At 36.5% G+C, this 22,201-nt stretch overlaps 1 protein-coding gene across 2 annotated transcripts in view; it reads right to left on the reverse strand.

Moving 5' to 3' along the window:
- PCNX1 (pecanex 1) overlaps positions 1–22,201 on the reverse strand; it is a 163,040-nt gene that overhangs the window by 85,441 nt on the left and 55,398 nt on the right. The window contains exons 6-7 of one of the 2 annotated variants that reach the window (XM_021679758.2): positions 15,664–17,370; positions 4,853–4,985 (exon numbers count right to left, since the gene is read on the reverse strand). In XM_021679758.2, the coding sequence (XP_021535433.1) occupies positions 4,853–4,985; positions 15,664–17,370 (1,840 nt within the window). The remainder of the gene's footprint in view (positions 1–4,852; positions 4,986–15,663; positions 17,371–22,201) is intronic. The other variant, XM_044918336.1, reaches the window with a different exon arrangement.

Below are 22,201 nucleotides of genomic sequence, written 5' to 3' on the forward strand. Positions count from 1 at the left end.
AACCAAAGAATATTTATCAAATGCAACCAAGGTGACAATTTTGAATCAAAAGAAAATCACAAACAAATGTAAGAGAAACAGAGTAACAAACACTGACTCAACCAAGTGAAATACAAATGATGCTGGGATGCTGGAAGTGTGATTAATTTATAAAGTATTTTTCTATGAAACGCCTACATATTTTTTAAAGAAGGCCACAGGCTCTATATACATGTTACTGCCTTCTCCAATCCATTTCATTTTCATTAACAAGGACCCATCATTTTAGAAAATCTTAAAAGTAATTTGGAAACCAGTAATTTCTCAAGGGATATTACAGTCTTTTTAAAATCTTACAGATTTTTAAAATACTTGGTATTTTATTAGAAGTTTGTCATTTATTAAATTTATAAAAAATCATCTAAATATCTAAAAATCTATAATTAAGAAAGTATTATATTCTTAACTCATTTTATATTTTAGATATTTATTTTAAAATACTACGAATTTTAATGTTCTTAGTATAAAACTCAAATTTAAAGTGATGAAACTCATAGAAATATTTTCAGTATAATTATTATATGTCATTCTCTACATGATACTCAAAGTAACTCTGCATTCTGTTATTAGACCTTTTAGGAAAAAAAAAAAGAAAATGCTGCTTAAGATGGCCTCATTCAGTTACTTCATCATTTTCTTGAGTATCAACTTCTTTATAATGTTTTGAATTCAATGCATTGGCTTCTCTGATGCCTATAAAACAAACTCATCTGCACAGGCTATGAAAAGAGCTGTAATTTGAAGTAACCATGTAATAAAAGACTAAGTAGAAAATATTGCTTATGTTGCTTAAGCCTGTGGTTATAGCAATAGAATCCACTCTGGATTGCACTGTCTGATATGGTAACCACATGTGACCACCTCAACTCAAATTTGAGTTCCTCAGTCCCACTAAGCACATTACAAGTGCTCAACAGCCACATAAAGTAGCTAGCGGCTACCATAGCTAAAAGCTACCAGAGAGCAGCTAGTAACAAGTGCCCACCACACTGGACAGTGTGAATTAGATATTTCCACCACCACAGAATGTTCTAGTACCCATCACTACCTGGAACATTCACATTTCAGGCTTCTTTTAGAGCCAAATAAAAGTATACACTCTAAATAGAGCAGAGGAATGTACAGAACACATGAAAAAAACCAAGTCTACATAACGTTGACTTGTCGATGCTTACTTGCATTATTTTTTTAAGTCATAACTATGAAAGTATTCATTTAATAACTTCTTTGGAGTAGAATCTCTGTAAAATCAACATAAATCAAGGGATGATCTTGGGAACTAATATAATCAAATATGGTTGTATCTTCCATATATACATAGTAAGTCTGTTACTCTTCCTCAAAATCTATCTAAAGTTATCCACAAACCTTACAAAAATGACCAAATTTCACAAAGGGGAAAATTCTGACGAATAAAATGTTTAAGTAGTTCAAGTACTAGGTCCCTTCTGATTTGGAAGACATTAAGAATTTTATACAATAAGTACTCAACAAATTTTTCTATCCTTTTTTGTTTTCACTTAAAGTAAAAAAGATGCTATATGACAGTTAGATGTATTTTAATATGAACACATTTGAGAATACAGTAATCCTCAACATATCCAAATACACAAAAAGGTTTTCAAAATATCAGGCAATGCATGGAAATCAATTCCAGAATAAGAGAAGCCAAGGAAACAAGTGAAAATCTATCTGGCCGTCAAGTTTTGAACATCAAAACTAGTCATAAATGTTATGTCCCTTCAATTCCTGTTTTCAGAATCCTTCAACAAAAAAGCATGTCATTTTTGCAGAAGTTGGTAGGAAAACTACTCCTGGTGGGTTGTACTTTACCTAACTAATAATTGGCAGGAACTAATATTTTTCAAAGTACCAATTATCTATCAAAACTACCAGTTTGAGAAAAGGTAGAAACTATTTTACAACATAGCAAAAGGAAAGGTAGAAATTTAGGTCTAATTATTGGCTATCAACAGCATCACTGACATGCAATCTTACTAATTAACATTTCCAATTTAAACAGCAGAAAAAATATAGCTGGTCTTGGTCTTTCCTTCCTCTGTACTACTTATTTAGTATTTGGCACACTCTGTCTTATATTGTTGTTTTTGTATGTGTCTCCACAACTAAGAAATAAACCCTAAGAGTATGATTGCATTATTCTTATGAATCTCCAGATTTCAGAGAACACTCAAAAGATTGTTTTAAACACAGTACACAAACAACAAATACTTGGTGGATTTATTCCTGAGCACCACAAAATGATCCCTATGAATTTCTAACCATGGACTATTGTAACTACTATGACCTTATTTGATTACAGATCTTTCAATCTTATAATACTTAAAAAAATAAACATAGGAACACAATAAAGCTTTTTTCCCTTCCCCAAAATGTACTAATTTCTTTTCATTCCAGTCCATTAACTAGAGTACTAAAAGATACCATATTTGGGTTGATAAAAACAGATAAATATGGAACTCTTAGTTTTATAAAATTTTTAAATATTAATCTCTGCTTTCATCTCTAGTAACTGAGAAGAACTGGCAAGGGCCTATAAAACCTACGTACAAGGCTAACTTAATGAAAAAAACACCTTTAAAACTAATTCTGAAATAGGACATTCTAACAATTATAAAAAAAGATTTGCAAATTCCCTTTGTGAAGAAATTTATGATTCACTCACAACCCTTAGAGACATATATTTTACCAAGTTGCTTTTGATTGTCAAATACTTAAACTATTCATTAAAGTTTAAAATAAGTACATTTTACTGGTATTTACATAACTGTAATTAAATTATTATCACTCCTATTCCATTTCCTTTTGACAAATAAGTTTTCCAACTTTTCCATGACCATGCCATCCATATTTAAAGATGAGATTATTATGTAACTCAAACTGAGAATTAACACCAACATTCTCTACCTGAATTTTTTTGCAATTAAAAAAAGATTTTATCAAATTGGTGTTTCTCCTAATTCCTCTAAGCTAAATTTTATCTTATTTCATCCATGATGAAGTCAGCCTATTTAAGATACATGCAAACTTTATACTGGAAATATCCTGGAAGCATAATAAAATCTACATGCTGACTACTAGACTGCTTTAGAAAACTTCTAATGTGAGCCCTTTACAAATAAGCTTCATACCATATCCTCAGTTGACTGGTGATGTATTAAAATTCTACATAATTGGCTAGAGTTAGTTCTTTAATATTCCACCAGGCAAAGAAAAAAAGTAGTATGTCTGCATTTGTTTGGTGAGAGTGGGATCTAGCAGGGTCATTTGTGGCAAAGAATGAAAAGATTTGTAAAGACTAAAAGGAGAAAGTTAAAAAAAGGATTAAGAAATATCAATATGGAGTAAGAAAGCAAATATGTCTATGGCCAAGTATTATTCAAGGGGCAAAATGAAGCGGTTAGAAAAAAAACAAAACAAAAAGTAAATTGAAATGCTGAGCTCTTTCTGCAGGTTGGGACTAGACCCCCCAATCCAGCTGCAGACGGAAAAATTACTTCAAGGAGCAAAGGAAAAGAGGTGAAGGGCATGTAGAAGAGGAGGGTTCACAAAAAGCAACAGGGCTCAGAAATCTAGACCAAATGTTTTTCTAACTGGTGCCTTCCCATTTTTATATTTTAAATGTTGGTTTAACTAATCCACACTACTTTTTACAGAATTATGTATTACTGCAGGATTAATTAGGAACATGACCTACAAAAGATGAAGTTCCTGATTGTAATGTAAAATGCAGAAAAATAAGCAAGTCTTAAATCCCAGGGGAATATAAAAGTAAACATTTTGTTACTCTCAAGAACAAGATTTTACCAAGGGAAGGGGTCTGGCTCTTCTAATCTATTGTGCATTCAACAGCAGTTATGTCATCAAATGCTCTTCCCTTTGAATTTCAAATTAAACTGTAGGAAAATAATTTGGTAATGGTGTTTTTCAACACAGAGATTAATAAAAGTATATGGTGTAATATATGCACTGCTTAAGCAAGCACATGTAAAACATTTTGTCCGTATTTGTATTTGTGAAATAAAGGACAAATCTTTTGTCTCATAAGACACACTTGAGAACAAAACACTAAAATTTTAATGGAAAACTATTCCCAATATTATAAATAGATGCTTTCTTAATTAGGAGTATTGGGAAAAGTAAAAATGTTTTTCTTCAGTGCTATACAGAAGTTGAGAAATTCAACACAGATATATGCAAATATATACATATATACCCACTTGACCATACTTTACCATAAATGGAATATTTTAGTTCCGTGTCATTTACCAGGTCCTAGTGATTATGAAATAAAGGACACCAATTTTTAAGCAATACAAAATACCTATTTTAGTGAAATAAAATAATCAAGCTGGCTTATCAAGCTGAGGCCACTTATCTGTGTTCCTCAACAAGCTCACTGCTCAATCCATATTTATTCCTATTAAATTAAATTCCTATTATAATAATAGGAAATTATTCCTATTAAAGACGCCGGGGAAAAGATGCTGCATTAATATTAATTTGGAGTAGGAAAAAAAATGAAAAGCTGACTTAAGGCCTCTAAAGTAATTTTGCTATTTAAAATCGGCTAAACCAATCTGATCATTTTGTTGGAATAGCGCAACATAAGGCATGCATAATGCAACAGGCTCATGGTGACATGCAGAGAAAGCTCCAAGAACTTACAACTACAGGAGAGAAACCGGAGGGAAGAGAACAAGCTATCTGAATGCTTTCTTGGGACTGACAGAACAGGTCAGAAGGAGTGTTACATGCATGCTAAGCTTGGTGGAATTTTAAAATACCATACCTTAGGGGTGATCCGATGAGCAATGCGGGAGGGGTAGGGTTACTCCCTGCATTGTGCCGGCGCCGCACTGCCTGGCGCCTAAATGTGCTGCGTTCACGGCGGAATGACACTGTCTCCTCGCTGGCCTGTGCCGCTGCATCAAGACAGACTTAGGTCAAATCGGAGCCTAGGTCACAGACTGAAATAGCAGCGGAGCCTGCCTCTCCCCTGACTTCCCACCCTCAAAGGTAAAGGGAACTTGTCTAGTTGAGCCCAACAGTTTCCACACAGATGCTGTTCATCTATCGTATAAAGGAATACACAAAACGTACGTGTCATTTATTTAAAGAGAATTGTTTCTTTAAAAATGCTCTTACTGTATCTGGCCTCACTATCTACTCTTCAATCTCAATTCCCTATTTTAATATCTCTGTTGCTTTAAATCTTTTTCTAAAAGCCTCAGTTTAAGTCCCATAACCCTATATGCCCCCCCTTTAAGTCAACCCAAATGTACAGTATTTGTCAGTTCCAACTAACAGGAATGGGGCATTACTTTCTCACTCTCAAGAGGACAGTACAGGGTGCCTGGGTGGCTCAGTCAGTTGAGCGACTGCCTTCGGCTCAGGTCATGATCCCGGAGTCCCTGGATCGAGTCCCGCATCAGGCTCCCTGCTTGGCGGGGAGTCTGCTTCTCCCTCTGACCCTCCCCCCTCTCATGTGCTCTCTCTCTCTCATTCTCTCTGTCAAATAATAAATAAAAAATCTTAAAAAAAAAAAAAAAAAGAGGACAGTACAAGCAAGCAATAATAATACTTCATTTTTGAAGCTGAGGAGTAAGGCAGTCGTTTATCCCACACTGCCCTGTGCCACAACTTTGGCAGCTTTTTAAATGTTTAATTCAAGACAGCATGGATATATCTTAACAGTAAGGTAGTCTGCTCCCATCAAACTGTAGTCAGCTCTACACCCCAGCACAGGTCCCCTCAACATTAGGAAGCAAGTATCAGCAAGATGACAAGTACAGAAACCCATAGCTTAATCCAAAAGCAATAAAGTACAAACTAAAACCAAATACACAACAATGACAAAATCACAATGGCTTATTAGAATTATGTAAAATTTTATAAAACCATTCTAATTGACTGATTTCAGTTTCTAAAACAAAATGCAAAATGATTCTTTTTATCTGAATTTAAAACAATTGTTTCCTAGTGATCTAAATACTGTGATCTAAATATTCTAGGAATGATCTTGACTATGACAAAGGGTATTTTCATACCAAATATGAATAAAGACAAAACAACTTGGTACAACAGCATTCTTCCCAAACACTTTTTTTCCATTCAGTATAAAAAGGATTACAGGGGCGCCTGGGTGGCTCAGTCGTTAAGCGTCTGCCTTCGGCTCAGGTCATGATCCCAGGGTCCTGGGATCGAGCCCCGCATCAGGCTCCCTGCTCGGCAGGAAACCTGCTTCTCCCTCTCCCACTCCCCCTGCTTGTGTTCCCTCTCTCGCTATGTATCTATCTGTCAAATAAATAAATAAAATCTTTAAAAAAAAAAAAAAAGGATTACAAATCCAAGAATGTTGTATTCAGATTTCAGTTCTCTGTTGCAAACTTTCTGGACATTTTAAAAGCGTAGTTACTAATTCTCAAATCATTATTCTGCTTAGCAATATACAACTAAACTTCACATTTCCACCAATGTGAATATTGATTTTAATAAACAAAGTATGCTTTTTAATATTTACATTTTTTATCCCTTCCCCAGACCGCACCAGTGAACATTCTTTATGTAATGAATCTATTATGATTAGGAATGTACGCACTACCTCCAGAAGGCATAGTGTTTCTGTGTAGGCATTGTTTTCTTTTATTGCAGGAATGACAAGCACAGTTATTGCACCCATTCGGCAAGCTTCTGCCAGTAAGTAGTAGAAGTCACAAATTACAGGACACTTACTTACATATTTTATTTTTCAGCTCATACACTACAGTGACATTCTAAAGTTAGGCAACTAAAAATTAGGCTTTGGGGCTTTGGCTCCAAATCGGACTTGACCCCGTGAGCTCGTATTTCTTTCCTTTTCTTTTTTTTTCCTCTCCAGTTTTACTGAGATATAATGAAAATTCCTTTAAATGTGAAAAAGGTTACTTGTGAGAGCTCACACATGCAAAAATTATATATGACCTGTGAGAACAAATGATCATTAAACCTGGTCATCTAGAACTGTGCTGTCCAACATGGTAGCCACTAGCCATATGTGGCTATTTAAACTTAAATTAATTAAAATTAAATTAAATTAAAAATTCAGTTTATCAGATTCATGAACCACATGCAAGTGCTAAGTACCTGCCTAGTGGCTACCATTATTGGGGCAATACAAATAGAGAATATTTCCAACATCACAGAAAGTTGTATTGGACAGTGCTGATCTAGAAATTCAAGGACGCCTTCCCATCACCACAATCTACAAAGCATATTGTGTGCTTAGCCTACTCTTGACAACTGTGACCTCAATAAAAGGAAACTGCAACGAGCACCGTCACAAAGAAGAAAACATACTAGCAGGGCAGTCACTGAATAAAGGATAAAACAAAGCACACAAGCTACTTGCAGGAAGACATGCAAACTTAAGATGAGTGACTGGTATTCCTATTAATGGCTCTTAGACAACAGCAAGGATAACTCAGGTTATGGAATTTAAAATTACTCTTTCAAAACTCAAGACATTTTGTGACCTTATACTGAATATTTCTATTCTAGTGTAACAAACTACTGCTCAATTTATAGGTCCATTAACTTCATTAAGGAACTTATACACATTCTCTCTAGTTTTAGATACCTAGTTTAGATAATTTTATTCTTTATCTAAAATATAATTTATGAAGAATAATTTAATCCATGAAATGTACTAAAATTACTCTGAAGGATTTCATACTTATAATCATTGAATCCTATGAATAAAAGAAGGGAAATAGGAAACCCTTTTCTTTACGATCTTCCTTCTACTGAAGACTTAATGGTGTGAATTTTAAGTAAAAGCCAGTTATTCCATAATACTAAGATGAAAACACAAACTACAGTGTCCATTTATACTCAAAACGTTCCTTGGCTTCTTCACAAAACAATTTCTCTCTTTTTTTTTTTTTTTTTTTGCTATTATCACACCCTTTATATTTTGCCATCTGCAAAAGAACGATATAATACTACTTACTCTCTTAACCAAATAGTTTTGGAAACTTTGGAAAGTTCAGACATCTACTGAACAATGTATTAAGATGGAGTTATGATTATTGCCTATGTTGTCCTTGTAATATTCAGGGTATAAATATCAAATGCTAAAAGAATTTTCAATGTTTACTATAGCAACTACTTTAACAGCAGCTAGGATCACACATTCAACTGAAAACACTATGCCATAGTTTATGGTCACAACAAATAAGACTAAACCATGCCCCCTGAGGAATGTACTACTTATACCGAACATCTCTATTTAGAATAGGATCCAGAAGGGGTCCAGTTCTACTAGTGCCAAGGAAAGAAAAGTGTCTTTACAGCTTAAAATAATTTGCTCAAAGCATATTCATAAAAATAATTTCCTGTAAGAAAAGTGTCTTTAAAGCTTAAAATAATTTGCTGTAAGCATAGTCACATAAGTTAAAGCCACTTGATGAAAATTCACTTCTACAACCCAATTTAACAAACTCTTTTTGAATCCTTTAAATTTATAAGAGAAATAAAACAAAGCACACAAAAAAACCTTCAAACTAGGGAACCAGGCAGGAGGGATAAAACACTTTAAAACTTGGTTCTGAAGTTGACATTTTGACATTGCTTAAAACCCAGTACCTCCTGGCAAAATAATGAAATTAACTAGAATAATAAGAGCATGAAATACAAATAGTGAAAATTTAACACTCTGGGTACAACTAAATTTAAAACATGTGTAGGTAAAGGAGAAAAAAAAACCCACAAACATTTATTTTATTTTATTTTATTTTTTATTTTTTATTTTTAAAGATTTTTATTTATTTATTTGACAGAGAGAGATAGCGAGAGCAGGAACACAAGCAGGGGGAGTGGGAGAGGGAGAAGCAGGCTTCCTGCCGAGCAAGGAGCCCGACGTGGGACTCGATCCCAGGACCCTGGGATCATGACCTGAGCCGAAGGCAGACGCTTAACAACTGAGCCACCCAGGCGCCCCAAACATTTATTTAACTGATTAAAAAACCATAAATAACAAGACAGCTTTAAAAAGACTTTCAAGGACGTATATTTAGACAATTGCGAATCTTTTAATGTATATTTTTAAAATCACAAATCATTTCTTTGTGTTAGAAAACTTGAAGAAACTGAATTACAAGCACAACAAATTTAAGAGAAAACCTTGGATCATTTAGCTCTTTACTTTTGAGGAAGTAAAATAATCATTTGATTAAGTTTAAACATTTACTGGGAGCCTAAGGGCTATTCATGCACAAGGCACAGAGATCCTAAGATCTTTTAGACAGGTGTGTGATCTGATCTATTCCTAAAGATCAAATAAAAAACCAAATCCACAATATATACCTCCCACTTCAGGAGTTACTTCCCATTTACCTAAACGAGTTAAGGACAATTCTCTAAATTCTGTATTGAATTGTTTTAGTGCAACTATTTATTTTTATATTGGGGATACTGAAACAATAGACTATCAGTTTGTTTTACCCTGTGAATGAAAACAGGAAAAGTATTAAAGGCAACAAGTACTTTCAGGATGGCGGGGAGGTACAAAAGAGCAAAATGTGGGGAGGTAGGAGGTTAGGGTTATCCATATTCTATCTCAAACACTGGAAAGTTGTAACCATAAGTATGTACAGAAAAAGACACCACTTGAAAACATGTCAATCATATAGCTGACTGCTTAGTGCAAGGGTTCAAATGTAGTACGTTCTGTCTAGTTGCTGTATATACAGTCATGTGGGAGAGGGAGAAGCAGGCCTCCCACGGAGTGGGAGCTATCTTGTGATAGCTGAGTTGCTATTAAATGAATACAAATTTAGACAAAACTACTGAAGAAAGGTGTTATTTTCAGTGGGGAGTGTTTATTATAGGAAAAAGTAAATTTGGGACAAGTGTGAAAATAAAAAGTTAAATTTTGGTACCTCAAACAGATTAGAAGCAAAATGGTATTAGGAAATGAGACTTTAGGGGGAGGAGCAAGATGGTGGAGGAATAGGAGACCTAAATTTCGTCTGGTCCCAGGAATTCAGCTAGATAGGGATCAAACCAGTCTGAACACCTACGAACTCAACAGGAGATCGAAGAAAAGGAAATGAGAATTTAAAGAGAGACAAAAATACAAACAAGTATATATACATCTCGGAAAAATAAAGTATATACGCAGACATCCTGAAATACACTGAAATATTCTTTAAGGTAAAACTATTTTACTTAAGAATATAAAGTTAGTACATGAAGAAATACACATTCAAATGATTTTACAAAAAAAATTTTTCAAAAAAATAGTTTAAGTCTAGGCATGAAACCCATTTGATCTAAACATCTTTTCCCCTTCTTACTTTCCATGTCAGCCAAGGATGATGCTAACACCAGCATGCCAAGATTTTGTTCTAAAATAAAAGCAAATATTCATCAGTGTCATTTACTGGGAGGCTAAAGAACACTGAGAATCTACTGCACAACCTCGAAGCATTCATTCTGAATTAAAACAATTTCAAACTGCGAACACATTTTAAAGGACTAATTTACTTTTTGACAAGTGAGCCAACAAACAACAGCAACCAACAACAAAGGATTAGCTGAGTCAGAGAGATGTGCACGTCCTATTGATTTCTTCCACAATCCCAGGCAACCAACAAATATAGGTGGGTAGACAAAATGCTTTCAAGAAATCAAACCAGGGCGCCTGGGTGGCTCAGTTGGTTAAGCGACTGCCTTCGGCTCAGGTCATGATCCTGGAGTCCCTGGATCGAGTCCCGCATCGGGCTCCCTGCTTGGCGGGGAGTCTGCTTCTCCCTCTGACCCTCCCCCCTCTCATGTGCTCTCTCTCATTCTCTCTCTCTCAAATAAATAAATAAAATCTTTAAAAAAAAAAAAAAAAAGAAATCAAACCATACTCTGGAGTCATGACACACAAACAACAGTGCCTAAAAGCCACAGTTTCAGGATCACTTACCTTCAGAGGTGACTCCTAATGTTTTTTAATCCTTTGTAAACGGGATGAAAGATATAGACCCTCTCCCAGAAAACTGTACTCAGAAACTATTTTGCATACATTTTCAGAGATGCACCTAAGAAGGGGTCATTAGTGAAGAATATATATTTGAAGTGACATCTATTTGAAGAGGGAAATTTCCTTAACAAATGATTGAAAGGCATCAGTGTCTTAGTTTTCATAATAAACCTACCATTTACAGAGCACTGTTACAAATCTAAGCTCCCAAGAGTCTGACAGTTACGGTGACACAGACCTAGACAGTTATTATTCCTGTTTTTCAACTGAGGAAACTGAGGCACAGATTTACTGACTTGCCTAGAGTATCCAGTTAGTAATTAGAGATGGGATTAAAATGTAACTGTTTGATTCCTTATCCAGAACTTTTCTGCTACTAGAAAGAAAAATACTGTAACATCTGCTCCTACTACACTTAATCAGGCATGAGCTGGATTGGGGAATTCTATACACTAACCCTTATTTGTCTCATCAATAAAATACCTTTTCTTGGGACGCCTGGGTGGCTCAGTCATTGAGCGTCTGCCTTCAGCTCAGGTCATGATCCCAGGAACCTGGGATCGAGCCCCGCATCCGGCTCCCTGCTCCGCGGGAGGCCTGCTTCTCCCTCTCCCACTGCCCACTGTTTGTGTTCCTGCTCTCACTATCTCTGTCAAATAAATAAATAAAATCTTAAAAAAAAATACCTTTTCTTCATACCATTTTAAAAGAAGGTAGTATTTCCAAGTAAACGAAGCATCTCAATCTGTTTACTACATTGAATGAGCATCCTTCTCTGTTTTACATGACTAAGCTTTCTTCTCCGTATAGATTAATATAATCCTTTCCCTGAATCAGGGTCAGTTGCATATACATTTATTACTGCATTGTACTATAATACAGCATTCAGTTATGATCCCACAATGTCCTTTGAACATTATGAAATTAAAAAGACAACTTGCCCCTGCATTTAATGACCCACCCTGTTTGTGTGGTCAGTCCAGCTTCTCCTTTCATATTAACAACACATTTCTGCTGCTGTCATTACTTCAGCCTTTCCAAGCACCAATCCCCTTCTACTCATTTGCTGCTTCTAACTTGCCATGTGGACGGAGGGATCAGAAAATTAATGTATTAGAATTTAGAGTCCCTCTATTTAGGAAAGTACAAAAGCTTTAATTCTCATGTTCTTGTCTATTCAGTGGTCTTTCTAAAGTCCAATGATATCTGCGTTCAAATAACTGACCTTCAATCTACACACATGGCACAAGCCCTCATAAATTTGAGATTTGGTTTTTCTTTGAATGAAGTAATATTCCCTTAACAAAAGATTATCTTTGGTTCCCAACACAAAAATAATAATAGAATCCTATGACATGCTTAAAATAATTTTCTCAAACAGAAAAACAGAGGTTAAGAAATTCAGAAAAAAATTACAAAGAATAGAGCAAATACAAACCTTTCCATTCTGGTTGTTCTTTATAATTTGTTGAAACATGCAGTAAATTAAGGGATGCAAAAGAAAATGGTTTTTTAAAAGTAATGTAGGCTACAAAGCATGACATTTTTCTACCATATAGAACTTATCTGTATTTTTTCCTTTAAATATTAGCCATCAAGTATTAAAGACATGCTTTATAATTATAAAAGAAAAGTTAAATGCAAAAGAGATCAACAACAGAAAATACCTTAGTTTACATCTAAAACTTTTTTCCTAACTAAACAGGAAAACTGATGAAATCCAATTTTAACTGAAGTAGTTGATTATTGGTGAAAAGTCCTATGAAAACAATCACTTGTGACTGAGTATCAAAAGGTAAATTATTGGGCATATTGTTGCCAAAATAAGATTAAAATCCTTATTACTCAATTAGACGTTAATGTTTTTCTGTTGGTATTATGTAAGAAATTTGGAATACCGATATTCGTATTTTTACTATTGTCGAGTTTCACAACGGCCTGATTAGAAATATCTAATATATTTCTAAATTTAATTATTTTCTTCCACTTTAAGGACAGGATACACCTGAGTAGCATAAGAGACTGGTCTGTATAATAGAAATAGTACCACTATTAAGCATTTCCTACGTGCCAGGCATTTTACATCTGGAAATTCCTTCCATCCTCACAGCAACCCTGTGAGATGAGAAGGCTGAGGCTTCAAGAAGATAAGCAGCTTTCCTACAGCGGAGCCCATAAATACGGGCAAGGGTGTCCGAGTTCATGTCATCATGTTAGATCACCTCCTGTTTTAGAGAATTTGATTTTAGTACTTTAGACTACATTTTCTGGATTTCATCCTTCCACACTGCCAATACCGTTCAGCTTAAAAATAGAACAAAATCACTGGAGAACTCATCAACACCTCCAAGTTCATTAGAATAAAATCTATTTATGGTTTATGTATGGCCATATGAATGGTGAAAGAGTATCCTGTTTTGTTGACACATTTTAAGAGTATGCTATGTAAGAACAGATAGCCCAGAAAAATATCTCCTGAAGTGCCAGAAAGGACTGTAGCAATTAATGCTAATATACACAAATCTTTACCAATTATTTGACATTTTATATCATTTTTAATACCCCCTCACTACCTCCAATCTTCCAAAAAGCCCAAACAAAACCCTAATAAAATGTGATAAAAACCAACTAAATATAAATCCTCCACATATTTAAGCAGTTTAGTTTTACTCTTATTTCATTCTAAACACAATGAAACTCAAATAAAAACAGCCCCTACAATGTTCTTCCTTTGGCAAAAAAAATTTGTTTTACCAGTCCACAAACTATCACGTTTATTCCATCGAAGTAAGTGGAAATTTTTAGTTCATTATCTGTTTCTTATTAACATTCAATGACCTGTTTGTTTTTTAAAAATAAGAACACAAACAAAAGAAGACAAAACCTGGAATCTGGAAAAATAAGAGCTTGTGTTAGTCAAAGATCTGCACCAAGAAGCAAATAAAACCTTCCATGTAACTTTTCCTAAAAATCAGAACACCTCATATTCCCTGTGGAAAGGAAATGACATTTTAAATACAAAGACATAAGGACTTACTATAGCTCTTGTCCATATTTTTTTAGTATTTAAATTTCCATAGTATTTAGAACAGCAGTATTTTTCTACCATAGCATGTTAATTCTTACAATTTATTTTAATGACACCTTGAAAAATTAAACTATATTTTAAAACCCAACAGTTTCTTACATGTCGTGAACATTTCTGGTATGATTTGTGTGAGAAATCACTAAAAGCATTTCAAGACTTTTTATAAAAAACAGAATGACAGCCACATCAAAGATTCAAGGGAATGTAATTACTACATTGTCACCAAATGGTTATAATCACTTCAGATATAATTAGTTCTCAATATTTAAGTTTGATAGAATGTTTTCTTCTTTAGGTACTAAAGATCATTTTTTTACATTCCCATTAGAAATTAATCTCTATTAGAAACGATACCAAAGGAAACAAGAGAATGTTTAGAAGACATAAGCTTGAATACAGGGAATGGGGGTGGAGGATAAGAAAGCTAGGAAACCAGCAACAGAAGACGTCAGAATTCTTCTGAGCCTACTCAAGAACCAGATTCCATAATAACCACAACAGAATGAACTCACTATTCTGGGTAGGAGGAAACAGAAAGAAACAATTCTGAAATAAATAAAATGGCCCAAACACACTGACAATATAAAATCAGCCACTGAATTTTGGACCATTTCCCATAAACCTCAATTAAATAAGCTATTACTTTAACCAAAACACCATCACTATTATCATAGGGAGCATCATGTATCCACGGATGGATACTAAATGCCAATGTAAACTACAAACATCAATTTAATAAACTTTAAGTGTGAAGCTAAAAGAAAAAAATATGTTAATGCCTGATACTTGAGTAAGCAAGAAATAAAACCAGAGAGACAGATAAAAAAGAGGCACAAGCTTTCAAAGTACACAGCAAGAGATAAAGTACTATTTGGAAAAATCTTATATAACTGATTGAGTGATCTAATTCTGAAGGCTCAGTGGTACACACTGTATGCGAGATGACTAAAAATGGTTTGTGACCTAATAAATGTCTACATTTTGTTGTCGCTACTGTTGTACAAAGAAAGAAGAGAAGCAATTTTTGTTATTCCCGGTAAAACATTAGGAGACGGCAATTGACTTAGAAAAACCCAAGGCCGGGCGCCTGGGTGGCTCAGTTGGTTAAGCGACTGCCTTCGGCTCAGGTCATGATCCCAGGGTCCTGGGATCGAGTCCTGCATCGGGCTCTCTGCTCCTTGGGAGCCTGCTTCTCCCTCTGCCTCTCTCTCTCTGTCTCTCATGAATAAATAAATAAAATCTTAAAAAAAAAAAAAACAAAAAAACCCAAGGCCAAGAAAGAATTGATATATCCAAATAACAACTGAAAAAATATTTTCTCAGTGTTCACACCAAAACCTTTTCTGAGACAACCATCTCTTTCTACGTGGAAGAAAGTTTATTTTAATAACATAGTGGAAGGAGGGATAGTAACACAAAGCCTATTTCAGTAAGTACTACTCTAGTCAATAGTATCAACAGTTGCAGTGACTCTTGGGGAAATCTCTTCCTATAATTTACTTACCTCCACTGCCTGCATCTTGCTCTTCGCCTTCAGGAAATGCAACCTGGCTTGGCAAGCTATTCCTCGACCGAGTGACTGTCTCTAACTGGGAAGCCCGGCCCAATAAAGATAGCTCATCTAGCACCTCTCCCTCTTTGGCCTCAAGATCTGATTTGGAAGTGGTTAAGGGTTTTATACTTTCGGGTGCCATCAGCCTACTGGAGTCATTCAAACACGCTACTGTGCCACTGTCCAGGCTCAACACCCGGGCCCGAGTCTTGGCACTGTTTGTGCTGGAAGTCCGACGTGCTGTCCGCTTTTTGCCCATTCCTTCAGGACCCAGATGGGCTTTGTGTGCATGCTCAGAGTCAGTGCCCCTCTCTTTAGGGACATGTTTGGTCTTGAGGGCACTATATCTGCCCTCAGGAGACCGGCATGAATGAGAGGTGGTGCTAGAAGAGCTATCACTGCTGAACTGGTGGGCGGACTGAACACTTGATGCTCTGCTCAAGTCACTTTGGTCGCTAGAGTCCTCATCGTGACAGAATATAGCACTATGTGGCTTTGTACCAGCAACACCTCGAAAGGAAACATAGTCCCTATGCCGACTTGAATCAAAACTGCTGGCCCGTTTTTTTCCTGTCCGTCTCCGGCCTGATTTATGGGCAGAGGCTGTCCGGTGGATCAAGCTAGACGATTTAGGTCGTACATCCCCTTCCTTTTGCTTTCCACCACTGTCTTTAGCAACTTTTGAGTCCACTGAAAGAGCGGACTTACCACTCTGCTCCTCTTTGATTTCGGCAGTTTTCTCGAGGGGTCTGTCCCCCTGTGACGTACATTCATTCGCATGGGGATTTTTATTGGCTTCTTCAGATGCAGGGGTGGTGAGATCTCTCTGACTGTGCATATCATCGGAGGTATTGGAATCCTTGGCCTCTTGAACCCCACCGTTGGTACTTCCTTCCAAGGCAGTCTTTTCACCGCTAGTCCTTTTGTCAGTGGTACAGCTGCTCTTGCCCTCTGGGTCAGCACAGCCCTCCTTCTTCCTGCCACTCTTCTTTCCTACTCTAGGACACTCCTCATGCTCTGACAAGATGCTCTCTATGTGAGTTGAGCTGGTCTGCTCACTTTTGTAGCTACTGACCGTACTGTTGGTGTCCCGGTCCGTTCCACTGCAGTAGCTCTCTGTCGACCCACTACTCCGGGTGCTCAGGCTCCTCAGGCTATCCATGCTTTTGTCTGCTTTCAAAGGTTTGCTCTTCCCACTTTTTGTAGGTGGCTGAGAACTACTGTTTTTCAGCTCACCAACAAGCTGAAATTCTCCAGACAAACAAGAATTTTCCACCAAGGATTCTTTGGATCCGGAATGAGGCTTGGAAGATTCTAACTCACTAACTGGATCTAACCCCCGTCTTTGCTGATAGAGAGGGAAGTCATTCAGTGAAGTGTCTGGAAAAGCCACAGCAGAGCTAGAAGTCCGTGGTACACCTCGTGGCCGGTGATCTTTCCTGTAAGAGTGTGAATGTAAAGGGACGAGAGAAGCTACTTCTGTGTCACAGGCGTTGGACAGAGACTGATCAATGTGGTGGTGGTGGCTGTGACTCGGCAAGCTCACTTTGTCACTGAAGTCCCTTGGTAAGTCCTGTCCACAGGAAGATAAGGAAGGCTGAATGGAGATGAAGGAATCATTGGAGACTAGACGGAAGAGCTTCCGGTCAGTTGCCAGATCTGTTTCAAACACATATTTGGAAATGTTAACACAAATCTATCATCTGCTTTTCTACTGTTTAACAATGGAAAGAACTCACAGCATACGGTAAATCAAGGAAAAACAATTTCCCAAGTAGTTCACTGAATAAAAGTTGGCCAGTCATTCCAAAGAGCGAGTTTCTATTTCACAGCTGCACAAAGAAAGCATTCTATTGACAGAATGAACTGAACTTCTAAATCCTCGAATGACCAGAGAAAAGGTTCCATAGACTATCAACAATAAGAGGCAACATAGGATTATATTTAAAACAGCCCTGGGGGCGCCTGGGTGGCTAAGTCGTTAAGCGTCTGCCTTCAGCTCAGGTAATGATCCCAGGGTCCTGGGATCGAGCCCCGCATCGGGCTCCCTGCTCTGCGGGAAGCCTGCTTCTCCCTCTGACCCTCTGCTTGTGTTCCCTCTCTCGCTGTGTCTCTCTCTCTGTCAAATAAATAAAAAAAAAAAAATCTTTAAAAAAAATAATAAAACAGCCCTGGATTTTTTCTTTCTTAAAGATTTTATTTGAAGTAATCTCTATAACCAACATGGGGTTTGAACTTACAATCCCAAGATCAAGAGTCGCATGCTCCACCGACTGAACCAGCCCCGCTCTCCATAAAGCGGCCCTGGATTTTTATGTGAAGTCTGTCTCTAGCTTACTAACTGCATAGCCCTGGGTTACCTTTGCAAGCCTTGGTTTCCTTATCTATAAAATAGGATCTCAATATCACTAAGTAGTACCATGAAATAACTGAGTTAGTGTGCTTTAGCATATACATTGCTTAGCACAATGCCTGACATGATTAACAGTAGCTATCATTGTTTTACTTCACTAACACAATACAAAAACTTTTTTGAAAAACTAATGCGATTATCTTACAAATAAAAAAAAAAAAAACCCTAGAGTAATTTGAAACAGAAAAAAAAAAAATTTGAAAGGCTGAAAAATCCCCAAAGAAGACATGATATAATGATTGTAAGATCTTGCTGTTCACAATGACCGAAAAGATTAAAATAGTTGTGGAGCAAAATACCGCACTTTCTCGTTCATCGTTCATGCAACAAGTACAAACTACCTCATGAAAATATACATTATCCCTGTATATCTATTAAGACCATTCCTTTACCCCTCCACTTAGGGCAGTGATTAGTGACTTGAATTACCATATGTACTATGTATACAGATATAAATAAATCCACCTACCTATCTACATTGTAATTTATCTTGAAATACAGCTTGGCAACTGAACTGTACAACAGCTGACTTTTTATATACTTTTTGACAGACAGGGATGGCTGAATCCGCTGTTAGTTCAATAAAAAGAAAAATGACTATTTTATTTGTTATAACTGCAATAGTAAAAATACAGTGACAGACTGTGCAGTTAAGTCAGATCTCCCCAGGAGAATCTCAATAAAAGCATACCTTTCCCCCTAATATTAACATAAAATAAAAATGAATTACTAGAAATGTGTATGTACTTTTAAAAAATCTAAATCTAGACTAGATTTAAATAATTAAAAACTTAGAAACAGCCTCTAGAATATACCATATAAACTGATTAATAAATGACCTATCAGGCTCTATCTTATGTTTTAAAGTCTTCAACATAAGTAAAATTCATGTTCTTTATCATTTGTCCAAAACAGCTGCCACTGTACTTGGGTTCTTAGATCTCTAAATACCAAAATTTAAAAGTTAGCACTATATTTACTCTTTTGTAATATTAAATTATATAAATATTAAATTTAACAGTTATTTATAAAAACTCTATTATCTATAATAAGCAATTAGAAAGTGTGATATTCACATTTCAAAGTTATGAATTTTATAGAAAAAAGACTTAACTGAACAAGTAACTGAAAATCACTAATTCTAATATACAAGACTTTTTAAAAAATGCTAATAATCAAAACCAATTCCCTTCTAAGACATCAATAAACCAGAAATATAAGTTTTTCATTTAAAAAGACACAGCCAAACTTACTTTAATACATGTACTTTTTTCAATGTTGCTAACTATACCATAAAAAAATAAAATCTTATCAGGAAGAACCTTAGGGGGTTTTAGGAAATTTTCAAGTAAATATGCTTGCTTAGACATCTTTCTTACTGGTAGCAATACAGTCAAAGATAGGCTCAAATCAACACAAAGAGATACTATTTTTCATAAGGAAACTTTTTTTCAATGACTGCTACTAGTGGCATTTAGGATAAGAAAGGCACGCTCACATACTGCTCATCCTGGTGCAAAGTGGTGTAACCAGCAATCTAGCAATATGGCCAAAAGCCTTCCAAAAATATACTCACCCATGATCAGTAATCTATTTCTAGAAGTTGCTGCCAAAGGGTAAAATCCGGTATGTATATAAGGTTTTAGCAAAAAAATGCTCATTTCAGGTTATTATAAAACTCAAAACATAAAAAGTATGAAAATGTCCAATAAAAAAAGGTTGAATAAATTAGATTGTCTATTAAAACATCACACAGGCACTAAAAATGTTTTCAAAGATTACATATATTAATATGAGAAAAAATACTTAAGTGAAAATGATGGTACTATATAAAAATACAGTTCCAATCTGTAAGAGTTAAAAAGAATATTAAGAGTGTATTTGCAGGGATGCCTGGGTGGCTCAGTTGGTTAAGCGGCTGCCTTCGGCTCAGGTCACAATCCCAGGGTCCTGGGATCAAGTCCCACATTGAGCTCCCTGCTCAGTGGGAAGCCTGCTTCTCTCTCTCTCCCTCTGCCTGCAGCTCCCCCTGCTTGTGCTCTCTCTCACTACCTCTCTCTCTCTCTGTCAAATAAATAAATAAAATCTTATAAAAAAGGAAGAGTGAATATTACAGTACATGAATTATATCACAATACAAGAATAATTTTAAAAAGTGATGTACCAAAAAACATTAAGTTATTTCAGTGCCAAAAGTGTGAATTATTTTCTTCATATTAACTATTTTTTCTAAAATTAACACATGTTACTTCATAAACAAAAACCACATTTCCTCCTCTCTTCTGGATCATCTCCATCAATTATAAAAAACAAGCTGTTCTCTTACGCATTCTTATAAAATCCCAAACTCTCCTTTATCCTCCCTTCCCCTGCTGGCTTTCACCTTGCATCTCTGACCCTCTTTACACAAATTCACCAAGAACAGTCTGTATTCCCTCTTTTCAGCTCTCCTTCTCTAATTCTCTCCTATATGTATTGTGATCTCCCTCATGAATATGCTTATCAAGGTCACCAACAACCTCTGCGCTGCTAATCCCGTGGCAAGTCTCAGTCTCCTATCACCTGGCCTATGAGCAATGTTTGACAAAGCTGAGCACTGCACTCTCCTTGAGAAACTGGGATACAACACTTTAAGTCTTCCTGCACCCCATCAGTTGTTCCTACTCAGTCTCCTGCACCTATTAAACTGGAGTGGCTCAAAGCTCAATCCTGGGAACTTCTCCATTTTCCATCTACACGCCCTCATTTCCATCTCTCATCCAGTATTCTGGTCCCATGATAACTAAAATTCAGGAATCCTTGTAACTAGCTTCCTCCATCTTCTTGCCAGCCCCCACACTCATATGGGAATAGGCTAAAGAACCGATCTTGGGTAGGGAAAACATGACTGCGGCTGGAGAGGGCAACTGTAGATAATCCCTTCTTAAAAGTGAAAAAGAGCCCACGTCCCCACATCCTCAGGTCACTCTCAATCATGCTGAATCACGTTGATAAAATGAGTCCAACTAATCACTAACTGCCAACCAACTAAACGTTGCTGTCCTGTAAACCCAAACTAGCTAGAGAACCCGATGAGCCCCAACTGATAATTAAGCCAGAATGAACATTTGCCACTAGGTGGTGCCAAATCATAGCCAGGACCAACAAATTTGGATCAGGGCAGCCAGGACATCTGAACTCCAGGCTAGGCTAACCATGCAGGCTTGCCCAGTTAGTTTAGGAACTTCATGATAACCCAACCCACAGTTGACATGACTATATTTTTCTGGTATTTATACACTGAAAACTCCTAAATTTAAAACCTCAGCCCAGACTTCTTACCTGAAATCCAGACCTGCCTAATTATCCACTAATTACTGCCACTTAGAGACCTAACAGCATCTCATACTGATATGCCCAAAACTGAACTCCCTATCTTACCTTCATCCATGCTCTTCCGGCTCCTAAATCTGCTCCTTCTCAGTCTTCCTTCCCATCCTCCCCATCACTTAACTCAAAAACCTTTCAGTCATCCATGAGTACTATTTCTCTCACATAATATATCCAAATCCATCAACATCAACATCGCCTCTCATTAATATCTTCTACACGCACAGTCAGACTACTTGTCAATGCCCTGATCTGTGTTCTGGATTACTGCAATCATCTGCAAACTGAGCTTCCTGCTTCAGCCTTTGTTCCTTTTAATCTCAAAAGAGGAGCCACAGTGGTTCTGTAAAACTGTAATTGAGATCCTGACACTCTTTTCTGCTCAAAACCCTTTAGCAGTTCCTCACCTCACTAGGAATTAAAACCACAATCTTTAGTTTTTTTTAAAAGATTCTATTTTTTGAGAGAGCGCGCACGTGCGTGAGAGCGAGCGAGCAAAAGGGGGGGTGAGAGGGAGAGGAGGGGTGGACAGAGGGAGAAGGAGAAGCCGTCTCCCATGACCTCAGGATCATGACCTGAGCCAAAGGCAGACACCCAACCAACTGAGCCACCCCGGCACCCAAAGCCACAATCTTTAAAATGGCTTACAAGACTCTACAATTTGTCCCCTCACTTCCTTCACATCAACCACACTATTTCTCAAACCTG

This window comes from Neomonachus schauinslandi, chromosome 9 (genome assembly GCF_002201575.2).
Source record: "Neomonachus schauinslandi chromosome 9, ASM220157v2, whole genome shotgun sequence".
NCBI classification, from domain to species: domain Eukaryota; kingdom Metazoa; phylum Chordata; class Mammalia; order Carnivora; family Phocidae; genus Neomonachus; species Neomonachus schauinslandi.